Source organism: Fukomys damarensis, unplaced genomic scaffold (assembly GCF_012274545.1).
Source record: "Fukomys damarensis isolate Sample0158 unplaced genomic scaffold, DMR_v1.0_HiC HiC_scaffold_23, whole genome shotgun sequence".
Taxonomy (NCBI): Eukaryota; Metazoa; Chordata; class Mammalia; order Rodentia; family Bathyergidae; genus Fukomys; species Fukomys damarensis.
Genome location: NW_022900935.1, coordinates 14,008,070 through 14,027,447, shown reverse-complemented (window position 1 = coordinate 14,027,447; position 19,378 = coordinate 14,008,070). Strand labels below are relative to the sequence as shown.

Here is a 19,378-nt window from a genome sequence, read left to right as displayed (position 1 = left end):
TTGCTGTGAACAAGTGTCTCTGCTTTAAGCTTTATCACCAAAAAACTCGTCTACACACACTCTTCCATTCCTATGCAGGGCCCCTGGATGGAGAGGAACCATCTCAGCCCACTGTCTCTAATAGCTGCCTCCTAACTGTTGGGTTTCTCGCCAAACTACAGTCCCTCTCTTTCCCAGTATCTGGATGGTCTTTTTGGAAAAGCAAGTTAACTTAGATCAAGCTGTGCTTAAAATTGCCCCCTGCTATTTCCTGAGCTTAGGATTAAACTCTAGTGTCTCACCCTCTGCCCCCTCAATCTACTTTCTGTTTCTATAACATACTGGCTCATTCCCACCTCAGGACCTTTGCACTTGCCTTTGCTTTCTCTGGGAATGCCCCTCCCCAGGTCTTCACATAAAGACTCCTTCTTATCACTCAGGACTCAGTTCACAGTTCTCCTCTCCAGACATCCTTCCTGCTACTGTATTTCCTTCCTACCTCCTACCCCTATGTGAGATTCATTTTTTTTTTTTTTTGGTCTGTTTCCTGTCTCCTGGATGCTAGGATTTAAACTTAAGATCATGTGATTTGGTGGACTTGATCATCACTGCCACTGTCCACATGCAACTAGATCTGTACTTCACGAGCATCAGTAAATAAGAACTGAATCACTTGATGGCTGGCACACAGTAAGCAAGCACTTGACAGAAAAATGCTGAATTACGGAGTGAATGAATGAGTAAGCAGGCGTTCCTGTATGGCTGCTGCTTATGGCTCGACTTTAAACCTCGGAGAGGTTCAGCAGCACGCCTGTGAACGCACAGCTATGATGTGGCTGGTCTGACTCAAAATAGAACTCATGTCCAGTCCCAGTGCCTCTGCTTCACATTCTGCATGTTTCTCCTCTGGGGCCAGAGAATCTGGACTGCAACTCGGCACCTGCAGTCCAAGCCTCCTCTGTCAACACCGATGCCTGTTCTCCAGTCTGAGGGCAGCCTGCAAGCTTGGCTTGACTCTCTCGTCTGGCTGCAGCCAGTTTCTTCTCCAACTGAGCTTCCCTCAGCCCCTAGCATGTTTGAGTCCCTTCCACCCTGAGCAGGCTTCTTCGATTCAGGGCCAACACCCCTCAAAGTCAGATGCTGATGGCTGAAATCCACATGGTCATCCTTTCTATGGATCAAGGAAGTTATCCAAAGCTAGCACATCCGAGGGGCCTCTGCCTTTGAAATGTGACCACGGTGATGCAAAGGCACAAGAAGATCACAGCCTGCCTCCTGCCTTCTGTCAGCTGGACCACGCCTCAGTGGACCTCAGTGGACCCTCGGGTGGGCCTCCTTGGGGGTCAGCCTCGCATTTGCTCTGCCCCTCTTCCTGCTACCTTCCTCAACCCGTGCCGTTACCACACCGAGCCCTTTCGGTGAGGCACAGAGTGCCTCTGGGATGGAGCAGGTGCACAGAAAACCTTGGAGTGAAGTGACTATGTCCTTCAGAGCTGCAGGGCAGGTGGGCAACCCAGGCTGGAAATTCCCTCGTGCTCGCAGGCCACTCTACTGGTGAATCAGACCTATCCAGCACTGTCCATGCAGCAAATATTTACAGACCACTGCCCACTGGATGATGTTTAGCCACTCATGGTGCCAGCCCTTGAGAATTCGACACAAGAGGGAGAAAGATCAAGAGGCTTTTAATCCTTCCTGATCATAAGTGCCTCAACTTTAGTATGAGCGCAGCTCCTAGCAAGGTACAGGTGGGAGCATGGCGAGCACGGCAAGCCTTCTCTCCTGGTTATCTTGACCTCCCAAGGAAGAAAACTTTGGAAAATCATTTTTGGAAAAGCACTAGCACTATTGAGGCTGCTTCTCAGGGTACTCTTGCAGCCTGTGTGGAATTAGGATGGAGAAACAGAGCTGTGGGTGGAGGCAGGGCCTCCAGGAGTGGGAGAGCCATTCTGCAGTCTCCTAGCCTTTGAGCAGGACCGCGCCTCAGCCCCTGCAGGCAGCAGGAAGCCTCTAGGTCAAAGCCCTTGTGAAAGCAAGACTTGACCTTGCTATCCTCAGCCGGCTCCCCTGGTGTGTTGGAAGGGAGCATTGTCTGTGAAGCTCAGCTGGGAGCTACCTAAGAGGAGACTGAGAGACAGAGTACAAAGGTCGGTCTGGAACTCTTTCCAGAGGGTTTGGGCTCCACAGTAAGGGAGCAGAACCTGACCCTGTCAGTGATGAAGAGCCACCAACTGGATTCTGAGCAATGGGTGATTGCGTCAGATCCGGGTCCTAGACAGTTCGCCCACAGCAGGTGATGGGGATGTGTGGGTAGCGGCTGGAGAATGGCTGTCCACAGGGGACACTCAGAAGGCAGGTGAGAAACAGGAAGGCCTAGACTGTCAGAGTCCTCCTGAGGAGTGGTCAAGGTGGCAGGGATGGCCAGGACAGAGGGACATGGTGATTATGCTGCAGCAAGTCTGGAAGGTGAGATCCTGCCATGTCTTGGGAACTGTAAAGATGGAATTTAGGAAGGCAGAAACGGGAACTGTAGTCTACTTGAGAATTGGCCAAGGCCAACTCTACTGGGTCAGGAAGGATAAAAAACATAGAATCAAGTGGCAATTCACCTTGATTGGTCGTGGCTTACCCATTGGAAGAAAACCCACAACTGTCTCTGGATGCAAGCAGAAAGGGTGCTGTGATTGATTAATTATGTCTGTCATGGGAGTGGGAATAAGGGGAACAGGTATGCCTTCCTATTTTCATCCCTGGTGTCAATATTAAAAAGTATGTGCAATGGCAAAGGAAAGAGCTAGTCTTTTGAGAATAATTATAGAAGAGCTTCCTCTAAAAGAAAGGTAAAGCTTGAATCTATTTGAACCAATTATTTCTCAATTCCTTGAACTCCTCCCAGATTCATATTGGGTCTTCTGCACCCATGGAAATTAAAGAGAGAATTTAAGAAGAGACTGGTCTATAATGCAAAAGGCTGTTGAGAGGCCAAGGAATATAAGGACCAAAACAATTTCCATCTGATTCATCAACATGATATCGAACAGAGGGGCAAAGGGTAACACTCTACAGAGCAATGACTGGGCAGTGAGGAGAGAGACAAATGTAGATCATGCTTTCAAAGGAGCCAGGCTTTGTGGGTAGACAGAGACTCTCAGTGGGTGTGAGAGTTCTTCAGAGGTGGTTAAAATTCATCTACATGCAGTAAAATGCGAGTCTGGGTATACATTGTAGTATGTGCATATGTGCAACATGTATGGGACGGAGCTGGCAAGGAAAAATACAAAAATCATGCTTAAAATGGATATATTTTATTTCAACTCTATGTTGTATTTTCTAAACTTTTCAAAATGATCACGTATTATTTTTATAGTCAGATAACCACTGGAAATTATTTTAGAAGTTAGCTTGGCTATGATGATTTGGGGGGACAATAAGGAAGAGACTGGGAGTGAGGTGACCCACGTTCTGACTTACCTGGGACTTGGGGGATTCCCAGAATTTGGGAGGCTCCCAGAACTTGGGGCTTCCAGAGTTCAGGAAAGCCTTGGACAAATGGGGCTGAGCTGACTTGGGGAGGGAGACATTTATTTTGAGGGGGTTACTGGGGCGATTAGTTTTGAAGATATTTGGGAACTGGCAGGAAGGAATTTTAAAATAGGGACAGAGTCTGAAAGAGAAAGGACACATGGCCAGTGTGAGGTCAGTACACAAGTTAGTGACCCACATCCAACAGGAGTGATGATCTGTAAGGGGAAGGGAACTGGCACCGCCTCTGAGGTAGGGGACACAGGCAGAGAAGGCTGGTTTAAAATAGGGTTGCTGGCATTGAGGAGGGAAACTGGTGGTGCATGCCTGAGGTCTAGGATGTCGGTGAGGCTGAGAAACCTGTAGAATGCCTGGAGATCCTTCAGCCATTCAGTGTTCTCCAGATTTGGCTCCCAGAGTATTCCATGCCATGCTGGGGAAGGTGGAGTAGCTTCTCCTGGGAACTAGATCTCACTGGAAGCTCCAGCATCCCCTCCAAGCTGCTGCCTACTCCCTCAGACCCTCTCTGGCCTCCTACCTCTGCAGGAGGGCAGCGGGAAGTCCCACGTGGCGCTGTTCTCAGAGCTGGCGTGGCAGGTGAGCACGGCGTGGCCCTCCAGGAAAAAGCCAGGATTGCAGCTATAGCGGACCTTGTCACCAAGGTTGAAGGTTGAGCCCTGCTGGATGCCGTTGGGCAGCCTCCCTGGGTTCCCACATGTGTGGCTGGGGAGAACTGTGAGGAGAAGAAAGGACATGAGGTCAGTGAGGTGGGCTTGTCTTGATACCTGCTTAGAAATACCCCTCTGGCCAGTCAGCTGCCTTGGGCTCATCTCTTCCATGAGTGGGGCTGGCCACTGCAGACCTGTGCCTCAGAACTACCAACTCCCAGAGAATGGGTCACTTGCAAGATATCACAGGGCAAGGAGGAGCCAGCCACATAGCAGATTTAGAATCAAACATGTAGGTTTTTCTAATGCACAGCCCCGGACATGAGTGACATCCATCCTAATTGCTACAGACCCAAACCCAGGGCAAACACTTTCATTTCTCAGGAATGATCATGCTGATGTCAGACTTCAAGGAAGGGACAGAGGGTGACACAGGGTAGTTAGTTGCTCATTAAACCCAATGTCCTTTCTTTCATGTGTACACTGCCCTGGCAGCCAGAGGGGTCCTGTGCTTGGTAGGTTTGGGGGAGTTGAAGGAGCTGGTTAGTGCTAGAACAGGCAGTGAGATGGGAAAATAAGAACTTGAGTTCTCATCAGCTTGACCTGCTTAAAAGGGAAAATTGGGAGCCGGGAACACTGCGTGCAGTGTGCAAACAGAGCCAACGCAATTACGGCTGCCCATGTGTACTCATAATACAGAGGAAAAGCACTGGGGAAGGGCGCAAGAGCATCTTGACCTGCCGCTTAAGAGGGAGAGAGGACACAGCTCTTCTGTGCCGGTGGGTGTGCCACTTGGTCCACCAGACCCAAGTCCCTCTGCCTATGCCTTTCTCTCCAGGGTTGGAATTCCCTGTGCCCTAAAAGCCATACCTCCCACCATGCAGAAACAGCCCACAGAGCCAGGATGGGACTCTCAGCTCCTCCCAGAACACTGTTCAAGTCCCTCTCCTTGAATCCATCGGGATGGTTTATGGAGGGCATCACTGAGAGGCCAGCAGTGTATTGAGGAGAGGCACTGCACACCCAGAGTTCTGCTTGGGTTAACTTCCTTGCCCAGTCGTCCACTACCTGTAGAGCCTTGAGTAAGTCCCCCAACCTGCCTGCCTCAGGTTCCTCATTTATAAGTTGGGAAGCACAACAGCACTTTCCTCAAAGTGTTGTTTGAGAAGCAAGACAGCTAAGGTATATAATGCACTTACGACCTCCTGCAGACAGTGAGTACACCAGTGAACCCAAGCTCCCAGTCCAGTGGATGAGCAAAATTAAAGATAGCCTAAATGGTTGGTGGGATAGGGACCAAGCTGGGGGACACAGATGAATTCCAGGAGGAGGAGACATCTCTGTAGAACCCTGAGATATTTAGTAAAAATTAGCAAAGCCAAAAAGAGTGTTTTGGGTAGAACGAATAGCATGTGCAAAGTCCCTGAGGCTGGAGAGAATCCAGGAGTTCAGAGAACCCTGAGAGGAGAATTGGGTGGCAATGATGAGGAAGTGAGGATGGAAAGGCTGGACTCTAATGGACCCTCTCAAGCCCTTGCAGCACTCTCTTCCTGCCCATACTGCTGGCAGTGGCTGCCTTCCCATCAGTCCTGAAGAACTCAGAACCCTCTGAAAAGCAGCCTTTCCCCCACCTTCTCCCCTTCCAGAGGAAAATGGCTTGATGTAAAAGGAAACAGCAGACTTTGGAAGCACCCCAGTATGAGTCTGAAGCCATCCCAGTATGAGGTGTTATTACAGTCACTTTCTGCATGATCTTAAGCCACAAAACCTCTTTAAGCCTTAGTTTCTTCAACTGAAAAAGTAGTGAGAGTTTTAACACCTGATGATTGGGGGTGGAGGGGTTACTGATAACAAACGCTGCCTGGATGGCACATGCCTGGCACATAACTGGTGCTCAAGAGAGCAGATGTTCCCATTCCTCTAGACCTCAGAGGCCAGGAACTCGGAAGCCTGGGCTGCTTTACAGGTATATCCTGGAGACCAGCAAGATGTTGGGGATTTATGGGGATGTGGATCTACTATACTTCGTGCTGGAAATATAGCGGTGAACTCAGCACATCAGTTCTTTGTCCTCATAGGCTTATATTTTTGTGGGATGATCTGAAACACCAAATGGTTCTCCTTCCCCATTTTCTACTTCTGACAAGTGAGATAATATAGATGAAAGGATTTACCTCTATTATCCCAGGTTGGCATTTCCGATGATCTCCTTCCACTGACTCCTTTGGTATTTCCCATGATCCCCTGCTGCTGGCTCCCTTGGCTTTTCCCATGATCCCCTGCTGCTGACTCTTTTGATGTTTCCCATGGTCCATTGCTGCTGAATCTCAGCTGAGACACTAAGTGTAATAGGTGTGTGCTTGTGAGGATTGAGGATGGAGGCAGTAAGAGGAATAGGTGTGCATTTGTGAGGGTTGGGGATGGGAAGGATGTGTCAGGTAAACATTTGGAGAAGAAAGCAAGCTGAGGTGAGGGGAGGGAGGCAACCCGGGAAATGGGCTGAGAAGTGGTGTAGAACTAACGTTTCATTTTCTGCAACAAGACTCAAAGACTCAATTTAATTAAATTACTAATGTCAAATTTTTAATGAACCTGCTTCTGCTTTGGGCTTTCTTCCTTTGAAATTAATGACTGGAACGTCACTATAAATAAAAGTCTATTCTTTTTTAAAAGTCACTCTCCAATGCTTCCTGCTCTTTACTTAATGAGCTGTTCATAATCAGACCACTGTGACCTAGGTCTCCACTGGGACCTACGTACAATGAATGGGGGTCCATTCCCAACACCACCTTCTTGTTCATCTTAAACTCTGGTCCCGAGAAACACTCAGTGAATGGCGAGTGGGTAGACTTGGGGCTCAGTAGGGCCTGGGTTTGAATCCAGCTCTGGAAGAGTACAATTGAGCTGTAAACCTCACCTCCCTGGGGCTTCAATTCTTCATCGGAAAATGGGAACATTAACTTTGTAGGGCTACTGTAGCAAAATATCACAAACTGGGTGCCAACACCAGCAGAATTTATTTTCTTGTAGTTATAGAGTCTAGAAGTCCAAAACTGAGGAAACCTGTAGGGGAATCCTTTTTCCTTTCCTACTTCTGGTGGTTCACTGGAAGCCTCTAGGGTTCCCTGGCTGGTTCATGCATCCTTCCAGCCCTACATCTTACATTGCTTTCTCTTGCTGTGTCCCTGGGCCCAAATTTCTCCTTTCTATGAGGACACCCATCAGATTGGGTAGAGAGCATCCTAATACTCTCATTCTTTGGCCACCCACAAAGATAGTATTTCCAAACAAGACCACAGTCACAGATACTGGGAATGAGGTCTTCAGCATATTTTTGAGGGGACACAATTCAACCCATAACAGGGTGTTATAGAGATGAAAATTAGATGTATGATACTTGCCATTAGTGCCTGGTATGTTTCAGGTCCTGGGTCAAAAGCTTATTTTACTTAATCCTCAAAACAAACCTGTAGGGTATACATGTATTATCCTCCTTTTATGGATAAAGAAACTGAGGTATAGTATCTTGCTTGCCCAAGGCTACACAGCTAGAAAACGGCAGAACTAGGTTGGGAATGTAGGTCTTTCTGGCTCCACAGTTCACTGCTCTCCACTGCAAGGCACCCAAGCACAGAGTAGGTGCCCAAGAAACCAGTGTTTCCTTCCTGTTGCACTGTACTGGGGACTTCACAAGATGAAGGCCGTTACCTGATTGTCCAGGCTTAGTAGTCTGATTTTTTCCAGTCCAACCTGCCAATCCTGTACTTTTTAAATGATGTCAGGGACAACATTTAAAATGAGGTCTTTTGTTTTGTGTCCAATGAGCATCTTGCTGGACAGACAGAGGAGATTGGAGATAAGCCACAAAGCAAAGCCTTTCTAAGGCCTAGCATTCTTTGATTTTTTTTTTGTTGTTTTGTCCATGTGTTTTTCAGTACAGATATTATGACTGTTCATGCTCTCCTGTCTATGAAGCTTCCCTTTGATTGCTTACAAAATGGAGAGTAGGATATTTACATCCAACACAGCCCAGAACGATATTATTAAAGCCGCGCCTGACATTGAACAATTCCACTGTAGATTAGCTGTGGGGAATTCTGCCCCTGCTACCAAGCCCAGCTCTTGCCAATCAACATAATATTCTCCATGATTGTATGACAAAGACTCTCCTCCGTGGCTGAAGTGCAGCAAAAGCATCATCATGCCTTGTTTTATTTTTAATTTGAGACTTTGGTTCCCATATTTTAATGAAGAGTCATTTATGCTCTCTTGGCAAGCCCTCCATATGTTTTGATTTCTTATCTTCCATTAAGTAAATGGTTTCATCTCTGTGGCCATATGACTGATACACAGTGGCAGGAGAGCTAGAAAAGAGGATTCAGGGACCCATAGCTTTCTGCGTATTGAGAAGAAACTGAGCTATTCGTGTGTGTGTGATGTGTGTGTGTGTGTTTGTGTGTGTGTGTGATGTGTGTGTGTGTGTGTGTGTGTGTGTGTGTGTGTGTGTGTGTGAAAGAAGTGTTATGTGGGTGTGTGTGTGGTGTGTGTGTGTGTGTGTGTGTGTGTGTGAGGTGTGTGTGTGTGTGTGTGTGTGTGTGTGTGTGTGTGTGTGTGACTGAGGTCAGTGGGCAGGTCCAGCGAAAGAGAAATAAAATCCCTGTCTTTTGAACTTTTGTATCACACATTAACTTACCTCATCTTCACAGCTCCTGTATTTGCAGTAGTCTGGCATTTTAAACACGATTTACTGAACATTTACTTCTGTGCTCCACTCAATGTCAGGTGTTTTGCATATATTTCCTTCCCCAAAGAGCTATCTGTGCTTGTCTTCTGCAATTCTCAGTCCTCTAATACACTATATATTTGATATTTATTATTATAAATTTATATGTAATAATGTATACAAATATCATGTAATACAAATTTGTCAACTGTATATTTATGTATGCTTACATATAAATACATAATGATTTTAACATAAAATGTAATGATATATTTTATATAAAATTAACAGGTATCTTACATTCATAAATGGCATTATGTTTGGCACATTTGTTGCTTGTCTTATTCCACCACAATGTACACTCCATGAAGACAGGCAGATTTTGCTCTCTTTTGTTCACTGCTGGGACTTAGTTCCCAGCATTTGTATATAATAACATCTTGATGAAGTTTACCAAATGACTTAATGACCTTATTTAACCCTCCCAACAGCCTACTGATAGAGATGCTATTATTTCTCACTGAGGTGAACATGGCTGCTCGAGAGGTTGAGGTATTTACCAAAGCCATACAGCTCAATATGGGGGCACAGAGCTGTTTCCCAATGCTCTTTTTTTTTTTTTTTTTGGTACTGGCGATTGAACTCAGGAGAGGTAGGCAGTGGAAACACTGAGCTGAATCCCTAGCCCCACATAAATTCTTTCTACACCTGGCTGTTCTTGTGCTGACCGTTCCACCTGAAAGTCCCCGGTCACCTATATACCTGAACACATCCTGACAAGGGACTCACACTCACGCTTCTTGTGGGAGGACAGGGGTGACACTCAGGCAAGCTGACCTCAAGTCTGGTCTTGTATGTTTCCTGCTACCCGTCAATCCAGCCAAGGCGGGATGCCAGGGCCTCAGGTGGAGCATGCCAGCCACAGTGACTCAGCAGGACCTGCCCTGCCAGGCTCCCCCTGACTGTCAGAACGTGTCCTCCAGAAGCTTATTCTCCCAGATCACTTTTGTGATGTCTGCAGCAGAGTCATTTGGGGACCTTTACAAAGAAACCAATGCCTAGACCCTGCTCCCAAATCTCCTGAATCTGCATTTTAGAGGTGGGGTCTGGGCTCCTCACTGCAGGAAGAGCTGAGATGAGGAACAACCCATAGGATATGTCAGTTATCCCATTAGCCCAGCAGATTGATGCCTCTGAGCTGTAGAATGGCAAATTCATCATGGTCCCGCCCTGTGGACCCAGCCAAGGGCCCATGTGCCAAAAGTGGGCTGCCTACCACCAACGTGCACAGACAAACTCACCTTGGAGTGTGGGAATAGATAAGTATTTGAAACATTAATTTTAAAAAAGGGAAAGTGATCCTTCCATGATCTGACCCCTGCTGGTGCTTTCTGCTCCCCTTTCTGCTCCCCTGGCTTGTCCACCAATTGCTGACATTCCACACCACACAAGCAAACCTTGCTGGTCTCTCAAGTTCTCCACTGGCAAACTTCTACTAATCCGTCACAGCTAACATTAAATGTCACTGACTCTGTAAACTCTTTCCTGTCACTCCCAGTGTCTTATGTAAACCATAAAATTCCAAGACAACAATCTCGATAGAATGTAAATAATGTCATGACACTAATGGCATCTGGCATCCAGAATCCTGGAACTCCTGGTCCACTAATTAGGCAAGCTCACTCTGGTCATTTTATTAATTTTTAAATCTTACAATCCCACATTTTAAGCGTTTGGAGCTTTTGGCTCCTCTCATAGAGTCATGTTAGAGTTTTATGTGCACTTCAATTTCTGTACTTGTCATATAGCCTTTTAATTAATTAACTCTCCACCCATCCATCCATCCATCCATTCATTCATACATCTATGACATCCTGGGTTCCAAACAGCAGCCGAACCTACTTATAATTGCTTTTTTAGGTGACTATTTTCCTCTCTGGTCTCCTTGAGGAACAGGCACAGTGTTCATACAACTAGCGGAATGCCTGGCAGGAGTAGAGTGTCCAGTTGGAAACTGGGATGTGTTTTGTGAATTAAATACACACACACACACACACACACACACACACACAAATTGCAACACTATATTGTATGTGCATAGGTAGACTATTTACATGTATAATATACAGAATGTATTTTATGACTATATATATGTATAACACATAATATTGTGTGTGTGTGTGTGTGTGTGTGTGTGTACACATACAACAGTAAACTAGTGCTAGATTGGCAAACTTTCTCTGTAAGGAGCCAGTCAGTAAATATGGTCTCTGTTGTATTAGTTCAGTGTGTTCATGTAGTACAAACGCAGCTGTTGGCAATATGAGCTCCAATCAAGTTTTGTATATAAAAACAGACGGCCAGTCCTTGAGCATAGTCTGTTGGCCATGAACTAATGCTATTCGGTTATGCTTATGTATTTAGCCCAGTATGTAATTTATAACCCGATCGCTATTCTTTAAGTTGGGATCCTAAATCCCATTTTACCAAACAGAGTTAATCTAAAGAACTGAAGGGCCACCCAGCTAGAAGTAGTAACTGCAATACTAGCAGTCACCTTTCTGGTGTTAATATGACCTGACAGTTTGCTTAGCACTCTGTCTGGACTCCTCTATTCCTTCTCCCCAGACAGAGGCACTATCATTGCTCCCTTTTTACAGGGGAAAGTAAGTAACAGTGAGGCCAGCTTCAGGGCCGTGCAGCAGGTTAGGATCAGAACTCAGGTTGAAACCTCAGCTGGCAGACTCAGTGCCTGTGCCTATTGCCAAACAGTGGCCTTGACCTCCCTGAATTCCAGCCGAGGTTGTGTCTCTGCTTCCAAGCATGGAGCCAGTGCTCCGGGGGCCTTCAGAGTCCATCTCTCTGCCAGGCCAAGAGCGTGTCCAACCCACACCCAACAGATCTCCTGCTGAGTCCTTTTCCCCAAACCCGGACTAGCCCAGGCTGAAAAGATGTCCATCATCCCATCAGTGGGGCCACAGAGAGATGGTGAGGCTAGAATTCTCCTCCCTGCTTGCTGACTACAGGGCCCCATGGCTTCTTCTTTTATCTGTCTTTAGAAGCAACACTAAAGAATCACCATCCCAGACAATAGAACACAGTTGCTAAATAAAATATAGCAAGCTCAGTTAACTTTGAATTCCAGATAAATACAAATTCTATTTTATTGCGTGTAGCGTTTGGAATATTTAGAGCATATTTACTCTAAAAATCAGTTGTTCTTACACTTCCTATTTGGGAACCATGACCTGGTTCTTGGGCTAAATAGCTGTAGGTTGGCACCAGGTCCTTCATGAGGTATTTTCTGCCAACTTCTCCAGCTCAGGCCTATCCCTCCCTACTGAATCTGCCTTTCTATACCACATCCCAGCCCAGGATGATCAAATATGTCTAGAAATATGTCAGAAAAGCACAGAAAATTACTGGCACCTCATGGGGACACACTGTAAAATACTGTTACAATTAGAGTAGTTACATATGCAATGAATCTTAGAAATGTTTCCCGAAGTCAACTTCGTACAAGGGTGGCTGGGCAATAATTCCATGAGGAAAACATTTAGAAGGCCAGCTAATTGTAGAAAATACTTTGGAAATCCCCTCCTCTTGAAGAAACCAATGGCCCTGTGTTTGTCTGGTAGTTTCTGGAGGAAAGAAACCATCTAGCCTTGCTTCATCCAGAATTTCTAAAGAGTTGGCTCTCTTCACCCCCGACCCCACAGAGACACCATTTACTCTCTGTACTGCTCTGCGGAGGGTGCTATGGGAGGTATTGGATTCTGAGATAAGGTGGACAGACCCGAGTTGCTTTATTTCCTTACTAATCAGCATCATAATAAAGCAAAAATAACAATGATAGTTGATGCTTACATATAACTTTCCAAACTAACACACTTCCCCCCCACACCAACAAATAGGAACCCCTTTGGACACAGGCAAATCTATGGCTTTCTGGTAGCAGAGACAGCCTGAGATTTTCTAGTTCCCATTGGTCAGAGACTTCTGGCGGGAAGATCAATTCTTAGCATAGAGGTAAGCAGTCACTACTGGCTGGGGGCAGCTCATGTTGCAGAAGGGCAAAAGGACAGGGATCTAGCTTTTTATCAGATCACTTTTAGTTCAGGGTATGTTTTCCATTTGGCCAGGGTGGAATGACACTCCACCCTGGCTTGGTGGGCCCAAATTTGAAGGTTTATGGCCAGGACCAGATGTGACCGGCCTCACCTGGCCCAGGTGCAGATAGAATGTCACCATTTGCAGCCCAGCCCTGAGCCCATCCTGACAAAGGAGCTGGAAGAGGAGGCTGTGAACCTGGCCATGGGATGGTCCTGCCTTCAGAGTAGGAATTGGAATCCCTGGGAGGCTGTCTACTCAGTAGGTCAACCCATCCCTTGCCAGGGCTGTGCCCTGAAGCTGAATAAGTGGCCAAGCTTTCTCTTCAACTCCCCAGGTGGGAGCCCTGCTCTGGACCAGGCTCTGCAGCCCCCTCCCCAAGTCTTAGTTCTCTACATCTTGCCAGGTCAGCAGCACTTGAGACGCCCATGGCAATATCCCACATGCCGATCCCAAAGGAGTTCAGAGCTCCCATTTCCTCTACTTGGCTCCCTGTCTAAGGCCTGGGGCCCCAGCACACCTCCCAGCCATCTCTCCCTAAGATCCAGAGGCAGCTGAACTTGCATCCCACTGGAAGAACCATGTCCCAAAGCCCTTGGAGCCCCTGGCCCAAGACAAGTTAGGCAGAGGGGTCCAAACAGCCATCATGCACCGGTTTCCTGAACCCTCTGCAAAGCCCAGTGCAGACAGTGATTATAGGAGACAATGAAAAACTGGGTGCATCTGAGTCCCTGTGGTGTGCTCTGTGGATCCTTGTTCTCTCTTTTCTTCATCACCAGTCATGGCTTATTAACAGTAAATACCGTACACTTAATCCTGTCTCCTTTCAACCTATACCAAGGTGGAGACTATGCCCATTTTACAGGTAACAAAATTGCAGGCCAAAAAGGCCAATTAGCCTATTCACACTCACATCATGAGAAGCTGGTGGACCTGGGGTATGGCCCAGCTGGTCCTTCTTGACTGTGGTATCACTCTGGGCAGTGGCTGTTCAGGCACATGGGGGTCGCGCTGGCTAAGAATTTGCCTTCAGCCCCATCCCCTTCCCACAGTTCCCTAGACTGTGCCAAAGATGCTGCCTGGTGAGCACTGGGAAGCTCAAGAATCAGAACAGAAGGGAAGGACAGGTCTTGCCTTTTGTTGGTTGGTTCATTTTTACTTCTCTCTCTGTAGCCCAGAAGACTTCCGGGAGGCCACAGTACAGGTGGAGACTGACTGTTTCAGTCCTCCAGGGCCATAGAGACAGGAGCTAGAGCGGCTCCACTCTTAGAGAAGCTCTTTCCATGGGTCCAGTGATGCCCTGACATGTAAGCATAGACATACTCATGTCCACCTGCAGTGATCCATCCATAGAGCACTCCCCTTTACACATGTGCTTATATATTAGCACACACATAGATATATGCATATAAATACAGGCACAGGCAGAATGCATCAGTATGCAGCTCTTTTTCTTTTTTCCAGTGTGGGGAGTTAAACTCAGGACCTTCACATCCCAGCCCTTCCCCTTTTCCTTTCCTCTCTCTCTCTTGCACTCTTACTTTCTTTTTTTCCTCTCACTTTGAGACAGAGTTTCACTATGTTCCCCAGCCTAGATTTGAACTTGCAATTCTCCTGCCTCAGCCCCTGGCTACCTCCTCCTCGTTTCCTCCAGTGCTAGGAACTAGACCTAGGGTCTTGTGCATGCTAGGCAAATGCCCTGCTACTGAGCTACACCCCCAGGACTACACACTGCTCTTATATTCACATACTCCCACATACTCAAATAAACAACCCATGTTTATGTTGCAAGATATGGATCTGTTTCTATAAACCCTCTGTGGACTGATAATCCTCTCTCACAGATGTCTGTACACAAAGAGCACCTCCAGAGGCCAATGCCATGTCCATATTTCCAGGCACCTCTGCTTAAGCTCTGGTCAACCTCTGGGGGGATGCGCAGCTGTTGGGGCCAGGCAAGAATGAACACCAGGGCTTGGAGATTCGCTAGCAAACCACAGACCTGGGCTTGAATTCACTGTGGTCCTCCTGGCTGGGAACAAGTAGCAGAAATACAGGTGAGGTATAAGAGCCTGGAATGAGAGGGCCCAGGCTCAAGCTCCAACTCTGTCACATAAACATGAAGTCCCCGCCCCCTCACCCCACATCTAAGCTTTTTCACTGGTAAAATGGGGATAATCATGTTCCCAGCTCTTGGAGCTATTGAAAGGATTAAGGAAGACAGATCATGCAAAAATGTTTATCTTGGTGCCTGGCACATGGTAAGTGCTCACTAAATAAATTTGCAATGTGATTACTTTTAAGTCTCTGGAGTTCCCCACTAGAGGATTCGAGGGCAGTGCAAGTGAGGCTGGAGCCAAAATAGAAGCTGGTCAGTAGTTAAGGGAAGTAGATGGCCTTGGAGCTGTGCCTGCTTTCCATGCAGGTGGCATTGCTTGAACCCACACTACTTTTGTTGACCCAGGTAAAGGGCTTGCTGGTCTGAGCCTGAAAGACCTCCTCTCAAGCCTAATACTGGGTCCCAAACTGCCTAGAGAAACGGATCCACAGAGGTTGGAGGTGGCCTTGCAGATCACTGGGTCCAAGAGCCCCTCCTGGCCTCTATTCTGAGCTGCCCTGAGCTGCTTGGTTCTCTAGTCAGTGGCTCAAGAAACTCAGAGATGACGGGAAGCAATAACTCAGAGGCATTTCCTGGAACAGGCATGCAGCATGGTTTTGGCAGAGAAGGGAGGGTGTTCCAGGTAGAGCAGCTGGCACCAGCCCAGAGGCACAGAAGCCGCACTGCATATTTCTGTTTTCGAGGCACCGGTCGTAGTGTAATTAGCTCCTAACTTCTTGTCTGCGGTCAAGGTCTTATGCCAGAGCTTCTTCCTGACTCCAGCCTGGGGTCTTGCTACCTTTGGGCTCCTCCACATGGGAGTCTTACCACTGTCTCCCACGGCACACGGCCCAAACCTGCCAACCTGCCCCTGCCTCACTTCTCCTCCTGGGATCCACATCACTCCTATCTGACATCAGCCAGGACTGTGGGGTGTACCAAATAGGCCCTAGGTAGACCCCTGTTTTGGAGTCAGGGACGTTTTGAGAAATGGTAACACACATAGGCCCTCTTCCCAGGAAGACAGGATTCACTGACTCCCAAGGCCAGGCATAGATCCTTAGTGCTTTTGTCAGGCTTAGCAGACCTGACAATCCAGCCCCTAGCTCGGAATGTCCAGGGCAAATAAAGGCTTTGCTTGTAAAGCTGACTGTGTTTTCAGAGGGAGACAGATTGATTTCATTGACCCAGGAGCCGGCTAGAACCTTGCCCAAGATGTATCAGACCAGCCCTCATTGGCTGGGCACTTCCTTTGGGTACGACTAGAATCCCAGCACCACAGCTCACTGGTGAGGGATGTTAGGCAAGTACCTGAAACCAAGTCTCCTAATCTATAAAGAGGACGATACAAGGGCCACCTCGAGAAGTGTTGAGAGCCAAGTTAGTCAATGCAAAAATACCCAGCAGGTGCCCAGCACAGGCCAAAGGCTGGCATTCACTCCCACCCCCACCCCACAGCCCTAGAGTAGAGAGTTATCACTCTAGGTGTACAGATGAAGCTGATACAGATAAGGATTAATTGTCCCAAGTCACAGCCCGGTAAGTGACACATCCAGGGCTCCATCCACCGCATAAGGCACACCACAGCCCTTCACAGGAGACCGATGCAGGGTTGCTATTAAAACCCACAGGGCACAGACCCAGTGAGGCCAGTAGAGGAGTGGGGGTGCGCAGTCCTGTGAAAGGGCCTGTTTAATCCTATTATACACAGTCAAAGTTGGACTCGGAGTGAAGGAGATAAGGCATCTGCATAGCAGCATTATGCACAGCAACTGAAGGGTAGGTGCAGCCCCAGGCCCGTGTCTACCAGGAGGTGAGCTTGGTACAGTGTGTCCACACAGTGGAACGCCGCTCAGCCTTCGACAAGAAAGGGCATTCCGGATGGCCGTGAGCAGCTACAGCACGGATGAACCTCGAAATCGGGATACTAAGTGAAACGAGCCACCGTACACACGACGAATACTGTCTGATCCCAGGCCGTGAGGTCCCCAGAGCAGTCAAGCTCACGGACGTCGAAAGTGTGATGGTGGTAAATGAGGAGTTAGGGTTCTGAAGGAGGGAGGAGAACCCGGTCTGGTAAGGTGACAGATTCTGGAGCTGGGCCGTGGCGATGGCTGCACAGCCCGCGTGTCCTCAGTGCCACGGAGTCGAACATCTAAACGGGGTGAAAATGGCGAGTTTTATTCCGTGCATTTTACTGCAATTTTGAAATGATCAGTTTTTAAAGGAAGAGGAAGTGACTGAGCCCGTTCACCACCCGTGGGCCTTGCCTTGCTCACCCCGCGGAGGCAGAGGTGGGTCCCCGCTCAAGGGGGCTGCTGAGCCACACTGCCCAGATCTCCACGTACCTCCGCCCGCCTCATTTCCAATTCCAGAATTATTTATCATCAAGGAGCTGCCGGAGATGGAATGTGAATTAGGAGCTCAGCTTGATTTTGTTTTATCTTATTTTCCCCAGTGAGGTGCCGCCTGAGTGGGGCGGGGAGGGAGTGGGCTGCACTCTGTTGTGACTTGTCGCCAAGCAAATGGAGTGTCAGCTTCCACGCGGGAGGCTGAGTGTGCAGCATCCTGGGGCCTGAGCAGAGGATGCTCATTCCAGGAAATAATTACTCTGTGTCCCTTCGAGTTGGCCCAAAAAATAGAACACCTAGGAGCAAGCCCAGTTATACTTTCTTAATTAGTCTCCTCATTTAACCCGGGCCATTGCTAGAAAGGCATGAGGCTCTGGCAACAAACAGACCAGACTTTGACTTGTTACTGTCACTTACTTGTGGCCAGCTTTGAACAAGTCTCTTAATGCCATTTGGCCTCAGTCTTCTCATCTGTAGAATGGGGATAATGAAAGTGCCTGCATGGTGGGGTTGGGTGAGGGTGGACAAAATGTTTCATGTGAAGGGCTTGGCACAGATAAACACCAACATATGGGAACTAGCAGTGTCATCACTGTGTCATTGCTACCATCACCACCACCACCATTGTTATTTCTAAGAGGTGGCTTCATATATGTCCGCATGTAGGCAAAACAAACTGCTGAGACTTTGCTTACTATTGTTTATCTCTCCACCCCAGTGTCCCATTTACAGGTGGTTGGGCACCTCCTTTGGGGCCCACACCGATACACTTCCCACCCACGGAGCTCCCCGGCCTGATGCTGAGGCCACAGGACAAACCAGGCTGGGGCACTGTGTTCCTGTAAGCAAGACCACAGAGCAATGAAACGGACCAGGTTCGATCCGCTGCGCGCAGCTCAAACCTGGCTGGGCCCCTCGTCAGCTGTGGGACCCTGGGCTTGTTTTCCTTAATGACTGTAAAACACACACAGCATGAAACTGAGCATTCATGTTGCTCAGCGGAGTTGACATCTCCACTGTCCAGCCAAAGAACCAGTTTCCTCTGGCAGAGCTGTGCCCTGGGCCCTCCCCTCCCCGCCGCCAGTCTCTAGCAACTGCCCTTCTACCTTCTGCTCTTGAGTTCACTGCTCTGAGCACCTTATGTGAGAGGACTTGTATAGTACCGTCCCTCTGTAACTTTGCACAACTCTGAGGCTCACGCGGTGGCAGCTACAGGGCCGTCACGAGCCTGCTTTGCAGGATATGCAATGCAGATAACAATATACCTTATAGCTGCTCTGTGTACGGGTTCTCTATTCACTGCCTGGCTCAGACCCCAATCCTAGAATGTTCCAGAACCCTCTCCTTTCCACGCCCCACACCCAAGCCATCAGCCAGCCCTGCAGACAGTACCTGAGGCCCGCACTTCTTTCAGACTCCTGTGCTAGTGCTGTTGCCTGAGTCTCCACATTCCTCTGTCAGGATCTGCAAAGCCCGATGTCCTGGACTCCCTGATCTGTGCTAACCCCACACACCCATTCCTCAAACAGAAGCCAGTAGTACTTTGAAACACAGTGAACACATATCTCTCCTCTGCTGAAAAACCTCCAAAGCTTCTCATCTGCCTTCAAACAATACCCATCCTCTCTACCCAAAGGTACAAAGTCTCCTGGGCAACCTGTATCCTCTGGTTTTCACCCACTATTCTTCCACTGCAGGATCCCTTTCTGTTCCCGACACTTGCCAAGCCAGTTTCTGCCTCAGTTCCTTTGCACTAGTTGTGCCTTTTTCTCAATGTGGGTTTTTTTTTTTTTTTCCAGTTATCTGCTTACCTACCATCTTCTCCCAGAGGTCGGCCCTCTCCACACACATCAAAGCAGTGCAATGTTCTATTTTAAATCTCTGTGTGGCACATTCCACTACTGGCTATCATTCCCCTCTGTTTTCT

The 19,378-nt window shown here is 47.9% G+C and overlaps 1 protein-coding gene across 1 annotated transcript in view; it reads right to left on the bottom strand.

Annotated features, from left to right (window-relative positions):
* Window positions 1–19,378, bottom strand: part of Csmd2 (CUB and Sushi multiple domains 2) — a 553,879-nt gene that overhangs the window by 370,364 nt on the left and 164,137 nt on the right. The window contains 1 exon segment of the mRNA XM_033767260.1: window positions 4,040–4,234. Coding sequence (XP_033623151.1) covers window positions 4,040–4,234 — 195 coding nt within the window.